General features: G+C 46.3%; 3 protein-coding genes across 3 annotated transcripts; all 3 read left to right on the forward strand.

The window, feature by feature from the left end:
- The first annotated feature begins 461 nt into the window (after positions 1 to 461).
- LOC117835740 (uncharacterized) lies at positions 462 to 3,068 on the forward strand. The gene is made up of 2 exons (XM_034715072.2): positions 462 to 1,078; positions 2,496 to 3,068. Exons 1-2 carry the CDS (start codon positions 733 to 735, stop codon positions 2,822 to 2,824), a joined length of 675 nt encoding a protein of 224 aa, XP_034570963.1. The 5' UTR covers positions 462 to 732; the 3' UTR covers positions 2,825 to 3,068.
- A 2,355-nt stretch (positions 3,069 to 5,423) lies between these two features.
- Positions 5,424 to 7,044, forward strand: LOC117835760 (uncharacterized). The gene is made up of 2 exons (XM_072294930.1): positions 5,424 to 5,827; positions 6,203 to 7,044. Exon 2 carries the CDS (start codon positions 6,359 to 6,361, stop codon positions 6,761 to 6,763), a length of 405 nt encoding a protein of 134 aa, XP_072151031.1. The 5' UTR covers positions 5,424 to 5,827; positions 6,203 to 6,358; the 3' UTR covers positions 6,764 to 7,044.
- Positions 7,045 to 8,630: 1,586 nt separating this feature from the next.
- On the forward strand, positions 8,631 to 11,188 carry LOC117835749 (outer envelope pore protein 16-3, chloroplastic/mitochondrial). Its single transcript, XM_034715080.2, has 3 exons — positions 8,631 to 8,788; positions 8,976 to 9,298; positions 10,849 to 11,188. The coding sequence occupies exons 2-3, from the start codon at positions 8,995 to 8,997 to the stop codon at positions 10,989 to 10,991; spliced, it is 447 nt and encodes a 148-aa protein (XP_034570971.1). The 5' UTR covers positions 8,631 to 8,788; positions 8,976 to 8,994; the 3' UTR covers positions 10,992 to 11,188.
- The last annotated feature ends 152 nt before the right edge of the window (positions 11,189 to 11,340 follow it).

Consider the following 11,340-nt stretch of genomic DNA (forward strand, 5'->3'; position numbering starts at 1 on the left):
AATAAATCCTGGCGTGGGGTACTAACTAGAGACAAAATATAGGTGGGGTTCATTGTACAGCAGACCTAGCACTATAGTCGCACAGATTACAGATTCACAGCTGTGAGCCACGAGGTAGCAGCTGTTAACTGGAGGATGACACCCATGTTTAGCAACAACATAGCTGCAGGACTCTGCACCTGTGTCACTGACAACCATGTTTATATAGCAGTCTGCACTGCACCTGTCGCTACACTTCGGCTGGATGCCAATGACTCTGAGCCCTCGGATTCTGTCTGGGACTGGGACCGTAGGTCGGCGCCGGCACACCTGCTAGTGCGCGGGCCCTACAAGACCAGAGGCCTAAAACGAGGGTACGCACATCCAAAAAACCCAACTAGTCCCGCTACCCGACAGTCACAGGCCCACAGAATACGAGCCTGTATAAGGCCAGGCCGGCCCATATTTCCAAATCACACCAGAAGACCGGCCTCTTCCAAAATCTTGAGGCGCCCACAGAAGAAACTCGAACTCAAAGAGACCCAGTAAACAGATGTTATGGCCCATGCGGCAATAACTGCAGCAGCAACTCGCACCCGCCCCCTCCGAGACCAACCGGAGTGAAGGGAGCCGAACCAGAACCACCGGGAGCGAGACCCGAGCCGGGCTGCAGAGCAGCGGACAGATCAAATCGAGACAGGAGGCAGGGGAGGGAGCTTGCTGAGCTGAACCGAGGTGGACTGGGCGAGCGAGATGGAGTGGACGACGGTGGAGACGGGGGACGGCGCGAAGCTCAGCGTGCGGGTCTTCAGGCCCCCGGCGTCCGGGGAGGAGCCGGAGGCGGCGGGGGACGTGGCGGTGGTGCTCGTGCACCCCTACACCATCCTCGGTGGCGTGCAGGGCCTGCTGCGGGGGATGGCGGAGGGCGTCGCGCGGCGGGGGTACACCGCCGTCACCTTCGACATGCGCGGGGCCGGGCGGTCCACGGGGCGGGCCTCGCTCACGGGCTCCACCGAGGTCGGGGACGTCGCCGCCGTCTGCCGGTGGGTCACCGAGAACATCAGGCCGCGCGGCATCCTCCTCGTCGGATCCTCCGCTGGTAGGTCCACTCCGCCAGTTCTCCCCAAGGCGAAACCTTGTCGCGATCCGTACCTTTTTCTTTTTCAGTTCATGGAAGCGGTAATCAGTCAAATTGACCGAACAATTTTAGTTCTATCGAAGCTGTGTTCGGTCAAATGGAATGTGCAAATGACAATTCACTTGATACTCTTTGGGGCCTGTAAGCAAATAGTTTTGGATGAATGTGCTTCATTAAAATTGGAAGGTCAAACTTTTGGCATCATGGAGCTTGTGTTTCTGTCCGTATACTCAAACATGAATCTGGAGTTAGCAGATAGGCATTGATCTTTCATTTATTTTTACTTGGGGGTCTGAAACTATGCCAACTATCCTTAAAGAAACATAGTGTCAAAAGGTCTCTTGTCAAGCAACCTATACTATTTTTCAGCAATTTTTTTGAAAGATAATTTTCAGCAAATTCTCCTTGTAGAAATTGTGAATTGCTTGAATGTCTGTCTAGGTAGTGGTTGCCAAACGCCACTAGACGTGCCATACATATTTCAACGACATTCTTATAGACTAAAGATTAGTTCTGACCTTGGAGTAATGTGGTGTATTTCCTGTCTCGGTAATGCTGTGCTCACTTCGTCTTACTGATGGCTTAGATTAAGGTAAAATAAGCATTAAATCAGTTTATTTAGCTGGATCGATTGTGGGAGGGGCGAACCGGTTACTGTAAACCTCTTGCTTACTTGTTTCCATTTCCTGTCTTAATGAAACGGCTGCCCTTTCCTAGAAAAAATTCCTTAACTGACTTGTACCCGGTCAGGTTTCTTAAACCCCTGTCAAGATTTATTTAGAGTAAAGTGCACCAACGTTTCCAAACTTGTTCGAGGGTTTCACCTAGGTCCCCAAACTATTAATTTGCAGTTCCATGTCCCTAATCCTGCTAGGTGTGTCACTCAAGGTCCAATTTTTTTCTCATTGGTGAGTAACTTCCCACGTGGCATGCTAGCAACCTACATGGGAACGATCCATCCATTTATCTTCTCTCTCATCTCCAATGAATCGAACAACGCCTGCGATGGAGGAGCAACATCTTCTGGATACCAAGTAGACATATTAGAGGTTTGGACCTTGAGTTACATGCTTAGCAAGTTCGGTGACCTAAAACTGCAAATTAATAGTTTGGGGACCTAGATGACAGTATGACACCCCTTACAAGTTTAAGGGTCGCTCTTCCCAAAAAAAAAAAGTTTAAGGATCGCTGGTGCACTGTATTCATTTATCTATGCCAATCTTGTGCCCTGTGCAGTCTAATTGTGACTGAAACACTGGACAGAGATCAGTCAGATAGTTTAGTTTGCATAGAAGGATCAAGAGGGAGTTAAAATCATTGATGTGGCGACTATTGCATTGTGTTTGGGCATGTACCTAACTGTATTTTCCTGATGCAGGTGCGCCGATTGCAGGGTCTGCAGTTGATAAGGTTGACGAGGTGATTGGTTATGTTAGTATCGGGTACCCATTTGGTCTTTTGGCCTCGGTCCTATTCGGCAGGCATCATGATGCTATACTCAAGTCTCAAAAACCAAAGCTATTCATCATGGGAACCAAAGACGGATTCACAAGCGTGAAACAGTTGCAAAACAAGCTCAAATCTGCAGCTGGACGGGTTGATACACACTTGATTGAAGGAGCTGGGCACTTCCAAATGGAGGGCCCTGCTTTTGATGCCCAGATGGTAGATCTTATTGTTAAATTCATTGGTTCCTTGCCAAAATAGCATTTAGTGTGATTGTATGAGAGTTTGCAGAAGTTGTAGTGATGAGCAAAGCATGGTATTTGATTAGTGCCTTCTTGTTGTGTATTTTCTTATGTTGCACATGTGCCCTGTCTGTTGTTTCTGAAATGGTGTACAGTTGTACACCGTGTGTTGTATTATAATGTATTCTGCTTTTTTTTTCATTTAAACTGATGTAACCTTGACTTTAAATTCAGGCTTTATATAAAAAATCTCATCTTCATCATGACATAGTCATCTAGTTGCTATTTGTACTACAATATTATCATTCTCATCAACTTCTTCCAGATATTTCATGGCCAAGACGGTTATGAACTTATGCTTCTATTTGTGAGCAGTCACTATCCTTACTGGTCCAAATCTGCATGGTGTTATGGTAACCGATCCAAGCATGTTACATGTTTCAGGTATGGCCTTCATCATGGATTATACCGTCTGTCACTCTGAAATCTGAAACCCTTCATTACCTGAGATCCTTTGTCATAGGTTATACTAATGTATTTCATGATTTGTTCCTTCATTGTCAAGCTGGTGACTGGTGAGCAGTGACCTTCATGGAGGATGATGATTGAAGAACTGTGATGCACAGAAAACCCTGTAAATCCAGAATATATTCTTCAGAACCATCTGGTACAGACAGCGATATATTCAGCTAAAAAGTTGGTTTTAAGGGATTGCTTCATCAACCACGGAAACATATATGATGAACACCTGGATTATGCCGGGAAGCTTTCTAGGTTACTTTCATCCTGCTGTTCCTTGCATTGCCATCCTTGCATCACAAGTACATGATCAAATTCTAGAGGGTAACGTCCTGAATGTGAATTAGCATAGGCTGCCCGAGCTGGATCTGGTTTGCTTAATCCTTCTGTCGGCAGATGCCATGCTGGTGAAAAAAAATGCAGTGCCTTCAAGGCTGTGGTCCAAATCTGTCTCGCTTTCTTTAGCAAAATCTTCTGCTCAGGCTCAGCGTAATCTGCATCCAGCTGATGCCACGCTGATGAAACGCACATGCAGACACAGAGAAAGTGATGAGACATGCAGGCCTTTCCCTTGTTCATCCCATGTATCCTGATTCCTGAATTTTTGATGCAGCACAGTTGTCAAACTACAGAGGCCTTTTCTTTGGCATATAACTGGAAATGAATTTCTCTTGGAGGGAAAAAAAAACGGGGCCTGCCGAAAGCACTGTTGAATTTCGTGTAAGTTACTTCATCTTTCAGCTGCAGTACTGAATTAGTGCAGGATGCACAAATGTCCATTAATTTTGTTGGGTCAACCAACAGCTGTCCAATCAAGCATGAGCAGAACATCAGATTCAGATCACAAGCAAGGGTTAGGAGAGAAACGGACATGGCCCAGTAAAGGAGGAAGGACCTGACATCAAAGGGCAGCAAGTACATTTTCTGCAACGATTAAACAGCGTATCGATATACTCAGTATACAGTATGCCATACAGTATATTCATTCAGAAATACGGCAGTGCCATATTGCAGCTGCCAGTGGTACAGGGCTACAGGCACAGACAAGAGCTCGTCCTGGTTGGGGTGGGGCATTTGGTCTGGATAAAATAACCCTTCATGTTTGTAAGGCCTTGTTTACTTCACCCTCAACTCCCAACTTTGGCACTATGCAAAAAGAAGATTACCCATCATATCAAACTTGCGGTACATGCATCGAGTACTAAATGTAGATGAAATTAAAAACTAATTGTACAGTTTTGTTGTACTTTGCGAGACGAATCTTTTGAGCCTAATTAGTCAATGTTTGGATAATAATTCACAAATACAAACGAAACGCTACAGTGTGCTACAGTGGCAGCACAGTAATTTGGCACATCCCAATTTGGCCAACTAAACAAGGCCTTAAGTAAATTCGTGTACCAGGGCCAGCACACAGCAGTTGTGAAAGGGAGAAGATGAATTCAGATTCAGAGTAAAGGGCAGGAAAAACAATCATAGTGTCAGGATTCAGTACAGTTTAATACGGCCACTTGCCGAAATAGCTGAAGTGGGCTTTGCTTTGTCTAATCGCTGTAACTTACTAATACTGTTGAATCAGTTACAATAGAGTCTAAACACTAGTAGCATGGTAAATTGAACAGGACTAGCATTGGGTTACACTAGGGGTAGAGTTTTTCTAAAAATATAAACGCTGAATAAATAACCTCTGACAGTTTTCGAAATTAAGAGGCTAGCCTTTGTTGAGCTATAGAAATGGGTGATGTCTAATATAAATTTACTTGGTTTGATGATGAGCATTTTTTTTAAAAAAGAAAGCTGTTCCTTTTAAACAGGAGAATGGTTCACCTGGACCTGGAGGTTGGTTCATCAGATAGAGCTGTGGCTGCCATCTTCTCTCGGAACGAAGCAATGGCCTAGGATGTCAGGATGTCAGGTATCGAGGCAAGTAGCCCTATTGGTGAAAAAGAACTTCCACCATGGAACAAAAATCCCATCACGGTAAAAGCTAACCGCGTCCCTAGGGATCCTTCTTCGGTTCTTCCCATCTCTTTGAATGAGCAACAGGCCAAGCACTCTCTTCTCTCCCCCTCTCTCTTATTTTTCAACGGTTGGTAGACTGTAAATAAAAGCATAAACAAACAGCAAATGACCCCTCAACAAGCTATATATTTTAAAAAGTCCTGAAGCAGGAACCAAATCTCTCTCTCCTCCCTAACCCCAAGCCGGTGTGCAGCTGCGGCTGCCCCAGCTGCTATTGGAGCTCAACCATCCAGAACTCTAGAGCGCTAGCTGTTCGTTGATAGAAACCTTCCCGCTTCCCGTCCCGAACGCCACATCTCTTTTGCTGCGACCTCCCGATCCGCGGTACTTCCGGCATCGCGAGCCGAAGATTGCCGCCGATCCATTGGGTGCTAGGCATTTCTTTTCCTCCAGCACCAGCAAAGCATCCATCTTTTCGCCAACGGACTTGGAGAAATGGGGTGCATGATGCTGCTTGGAGTCGACGCAAGCTTTATGGAAGGTCAGATTCTTGTTCGTCATCAATCCATTAATCTATGGAACGGTCGGCTGTTGAATCGGCCCCTGTTTCTGTTTCTTGTTTTCGTCCAGATATTGATAAAGGTTCTCTCTTTTTTTTTTGTTTTAGTTTATCTGATTAGATGCGTATTGCTTGCTGTTTTGTATAGCCTTCGTTTGGATATATGTTTGCTGCTTGATTTGAATTTATCGATTCTTGATTGATATGGATCTCATCTGACCTCGTGGTCTATTCTCACTGCCACTTTTTCCTTTCTTGCAAAGGATAAATAAGTTCATTGTTGCATCAACGCTCCAATGATACTTTTAGTCCTGAACTAATTAGATTCACAGCATGCTCTTGCTGCGATTTATGCAGATTTCTAGCATATGTTTTTGGCTGGACTATTCAATCACAAGTCATCTCTTTGAAAATACTCATCTTCCAAGTTCCAACAAAAAAGCAATAAGATAAACAGAAGCAGCAGCATCGACAGAGCCAGCTCCAGTGATTGGCACTGCTGATATCGAATCGATGGGTAGAGGAAGAGGCAGAGGGAAGAAGCTAACCATTGTCAGGAGCCATGAGGACAAAGGAAGCAGTGGCGAAGAAGTTGTGCCTGCAAGGAAGAGAAGAGGAAGGCCCCAAAAGCGCTTCACCGATAAGATCGATCAAACAGATGTCGAAAATTTAGTCGAAAAGGTTGATGGAGATGGGGAAGAAGTTGATGACGTGAAGCTGAAGAACAGCACTTCATCTGTTGGTAACAAGAGGGGCAGGCCGCTGAAAGAAGGCTCTAACCTTGTCCTAGAAGAGAATAACTCTAGTGTTCGATCAAGCAGCGATGAATCAACGAGGACTAATGGGTTCAGGCAGATTGGAAGCCGGAGGAAAAACAAGCCCCGGCGAGCTGCAGAGGCAGGGCTAGAATGCAAGTGAAACATCCCTGCGATCTTCTGATCTTCAGTACCAGGTAGCCTACAAAATTTTGCTATATCCTCATGTCTAGTAGCTCCCCAGTGCTGAAAAAAAATGTGTAAACTAGCATGTTCTGATTGCATGCCTCAATTTTTTCGTTTGATGCAAAGTGTATGAACTAATGGTACAGCTACTTGTTCAGCTGCTCTAGCCTTGATTCTACTTTGAGCTGCTTGTAGCAGAGATTTACCTTTCTGTTACAACAACTGGTGATACTAGAAGGTGTTCCTGCAATTTTGATATGTCTGGTGCATCTTCTTCTTTGCTTTGCTGTACTTATTAGTAGCTTATTAAGTTCTGGAAATGAAATTGGAACACAGGAGCTGTCTACTCTTGACGAGGGTCATGCATAGCGAATGTGAAAAGGGAGATAGTTTGTTATATTAATCTAGAAATTTCTTGTTTGCATAAGCATTTGTGTATTTGGGCACTCTTAGCTCAACTTGGACTATGCTCGGATTTGATCATTCGTATCCATATGAGTACGAGACAAGCAACACATCTAAAAACTAAAATGGCAGTTTAATTTGATGACTTGTTTCAAGGCTTCAAGCTCAGGCATCCATATTTGGTGGAATTTTACCATCGTGAAGTCAAATAGCTTCTGTTTGCTTGCACTGCAATCTGGGCATTATATTTCCTTACGAAATTCCTTTTTTATTAGCCAATACCTATAATTCTATGGACGAGTATAAAACACAAGAACATATCGTGATCCCGAGTCCCTGACATGCGGAATGGAGTGGCATGGCACTACCACAGGACTCCACTCGTTGGCTATGGATTTCTTGTCTTGGATCACCTTATCAACAAGCTCGCAGCAATCCATCCACCCCTCCTCTCCCCTGTTCAAACCCGACACGGGACGAGGTCGGCAGAGGGCTCTTTCGGCAAAAAGCTGCGCCACTTTTGCCACCCGCCCCAGGTGGTGGCCTGCCGCTGCCCGCTGCCGCCGCGCGGCTGCCGCATGCGGTCTCGCGCTCGCCTCGCCCGACGGCGCCTCGCGCGACATCGTCGGTCGGCCGATGGCGCCGCGTCGGCCTGTCTGCCCGCGGCGGGGCCGGCCCCGCCCGCCCGCTCGTTCCAGCGCTGAATCATTAGGCACTCGCCGTGAGCGTGACGGGTGACCGTCGGTCCGTCGCATCCGCCGCGCGGAGGGCGGGCGCCTGGGCGCTGCGCGTCCCCGCGCGGTTCGTGGCCGCTGCCCGGGCGTTGTGCGGTCGAGCGGGACCTTGCTCTTGTGGAGCAGAGTGGAGTGGACGCGTCGTCCAGGGCGGCGCCTGCACATGTCCGCGGGCCCCGGCCCCTGGGTCACACTCGAACGCAACGGCCGGCCAGCGAGCAAAGCCCGGGAGTCCACACGACCTGGATCAGTCTCTTTTCTTTTGTGAAAATGTAGAGAACTTTATTGATTACTCAGAAGTTCATCTGTGATTGAGATTGACATTGTGACCTCGCGTATCGCTGCGCAGCTACTGCGCTATACAGGTCGATACTCCGATAATGTATGAAACTGCACACCCGAGACAGATCGATGGCAAAATCTCCTTCTTTTTTGGTCGGAATGGTGAAATACTTGACACTACGTGTACTGTGTAGTGAAAACTGACCATACTTTTTAGAAACAGTGTAGTGAGCAATTGTTTTTATTATTTTTAGAGTGTTTTTGAAAGTGTGTTGTGAACAATTTTCCGGAGACTCGACCAGCACGGACGGACTCGTAACTTGTGTTGGGCTAACAAGATCACTCGTGTCATTTGTTGTTGTGAAAGGCCCACGTAACAACAACGCCGAATCAGCCCACGCGCGAGACCAGGCCCAGAGCCCACATCAACGCCGCGGCCGGGCACCACCCACCTCTCCCGGCTCACTCCTACCAGTCTCCCACGCCGCGATTCCCCCATTTCCACCCCGAAACCTCCGGCCGTCCTCCCCTGAATCCAACCTTCTCCGCCGCCGCCGGCACACACCGCGCCGTCTCCAGAGGTAAGCCACTCTCTTTCCCACTCGGCTCCCTTCCCAACCACGGGGGACACCCCCACCCCGACCTCAACCGAACGCACGCCGTCACTAGATCCCTGGAATTCCCGATCCCGTCCTGCCCAGCCTTGGGCTCGCCGGATCGAGCGTCACGCGCGCGGCCGCGGCTCTGATTCGCTGAGCCTGTCCGCAGGAACAGGAGGGATCGAGCCATGGAGGACGACTCGCCGGTGACGAAGACGGTGAAGGGCGCCGTGACGGGGCTCGCCGCGGGGACCATCTGGGGCACCGTCGTCGCCACCTGGTACGACGTGCCGCGGGTGGAGCGCCACGTCGCGCTGCCGGGACTCATCCGGACGCTCAAGATGTGCGGGACCTACGGGGCCACCTTCGCCACCATCGGCGGGCTCTACATCGGCGTCGAGCAGCTCGTGCAGGCCCAGCGCAAGAAGCACGACTTCGTCAACGGAGCCGTCGGCGCGTTCGTCGCCGGGGCCTCCGTCTGCGGCTACAGAGGTTAGAAACTCCAACCGTTTGCAACAAATGCACCTCGGAGACCCTTGGTTTTAAGTTTCTGTTCAATCTAATGCGTTACCCTTCTTCCTTATGGTCGATAGTACTGGTGTGCGGACAAGTAGGGATTAACTGGGAATTTGGATCGCCGTCTTTTCATTGTGCTATGTTTGACATAATGTAGTGATATACATAAGCTAGGTTCTGGCTGCTTGTCAGGTTTAACTAGTGAGTCTTAAGCTCAAATCAGAAGGAATGGGATTTTGGGATTAATTGTTTCATTGTTAAGTATACCCTCTTTTTTTTCTGAGTGATTCGAAAAGATGCCATATTCATGTCACTGAATAGGCACACCTCTTGTAGCAATTTCACACAAAAGAAAACATGTTCTTGTAGTGATATACTTTGGGAATAGTTCCATGAGCATTGTATTTATAGATAACAATGGAAATCGAAGTTACCCAGTAAATTATGCATGTCTAGCCCAGTGGCTCAATCATATGCACTTCCAGAGCATCTGATTTTCTTTTGTAAATGACAGATACATGATTTGAAAAACGAAAACGATTCTCTTGATTGAATTATATGATTTATATGATGGAGCATTTTGGATTAGTTCATCCTAAATTTGGATGATGGCATAGTTTGTGCTCCTATATCCAGTGACTTCTGGTGACTATGCAATAAGAGTTATTGTGTGGACAGATACGGGTCAAACATTTCTTTCACATGATAATTGCTCTATTCTTCACAAAATGGGTTCCTTGGTTAAACAGCGATCTCACTGAACAACATGCCATAAGTATTTAAGCTAGGATAAACATTTTTTCTTGGAAGAGAAATGACTATTAATATAGCTTTTGTGATTGCTACAAGCTAGGCTAAAGTATGCAGTGCTTGGAACCTACATATTAATATATCATACAATAAAACGGTAGCATGTATATTTACCTAGGAGCTGGTTTTGTATGATATTTATTCATTCTGAATTGCTTCACGACGGAAAATCTAGTCATGAGCTACAGCCTGTATTCGTAAAGGAATCGTGACCTAGGTGTATGAATCATTGTGTGTGGTGATAAATTGGCATAATGCCATAGCTTTTGCTTGTAGCATCAGTTAGGTTTAATTAGACAATAAGGGTTAACACAGCGATAGGTGTGATCTGACCATCTGCTGCAAAGCACTTAATCTATCTTATGAGGGATATAGCTTATAACTGAACATCATGTGTTTCATAGTAGCAGTATTGTCATGCTTATGCTTGGATTAACTCCCTGTTTGGATAAACATAATTCTAACCAACTTCCTTGATGGAAGCTTGACATTTCAACAGTTGATGAATAGTTTATACAAATTCTGGTGCCCACGGTATGCTACAAATTTGTAACTGGTTATAATTCTATGATATTACTTAGTTATTGGTCAAGATGGAATGCAAAAAACTGTCAGTTGTCAACAGAACTTAGTCCAGACTGAAGCATGTGCTTGTATCTATTATGTTGGCTATCAAGTCTGATGTCCACCTTAATCTGTAAATGCCTCTTTGGCAGGAAAGAGCATTCAGTCTGCCCTAATTGGAGGCTCCTGCCTGGCTTTCACATCTGCTATACTGGACATTGGCGGCAATACTACGAGAGTGGACAACGGCAAAGAATACTATGCCTACACAACCGAGAAGAAGCCTGCTCATTGATTTAAGCTCGTGTACTTGTAGCACAAATCATGCAAGCCATCAGCTCGGTGAATTTTGAAGTTGATGCGCGCTTTTATGTCTGTTTTGCTGATGCACTTAGTTCCTTTGCAAATCCATGGCAACTTGTTTGCCTCTGATGCTTGAGAGGGACGAACATAACGCTCAGAATAAATCTTTGATTTGCTTTCTTGTGATCATTGATCAGTATAAACGCACGTGGCGCAGTATGATGTGTAATTCTCTACTTTCCCCCTTGATAGAACATGGAATGCAGCTCCTTTATTGTGATAATGCCTCAGAACAAGAACGCATGACAATTCATCATCAATAGTTGGTAGGAAAAAAAAGA

This window comes from Setaria viridis, chromosome 1, assembly GCF_005286985.2.
Source record: "Setaria viridis chromosome 1, Setaria_viridis_v4.0, whole genome shotgun sequence".
Taxonomy (NCBI): Eukaryota; Viridiplantae; Streptophyta; class Magnoliopsida; order Poales; family Poaceae; genus Setaria; species Setaria viridis.

Coding starts and splice junctions, on each gene's coding strand:
- LOC117835749 (XM_034715080.2), top strand. CDS start 8,995: ATGGAGGACGACTCGCCGGTGACGAAGACGGTGAAGGGCGCCGTGACG. Junction 9,299..10,848: donor CTCCGTCTGCGGCTACAGAG/GTTAGAAACTCC, acceptor CCTCTTTGGCAG/GAAAGAGCATTCAGTCTGCC.
- LOC117835760 (XM_072294930.1), top strand. CDS start 6,359: ATGGGTAGAGGAAGAGGCAGAGGGAAGAAGCTAACCATTGTCAGGAGC.
- LOC117835740 (XM_034715072.2), top strand. CDS start 733: ATGGAGTGGACGACGGTGGAGACGGGGGACGGCGCGAAGCTCAGCGTG. Junction 1,079..2,495: donor CCTCGTCGGATCCTCCGCTG/GTAGGTCCACTC, acceptor TTCCTGATGCAG/GTGCGCCGATTGCAGGGTCT.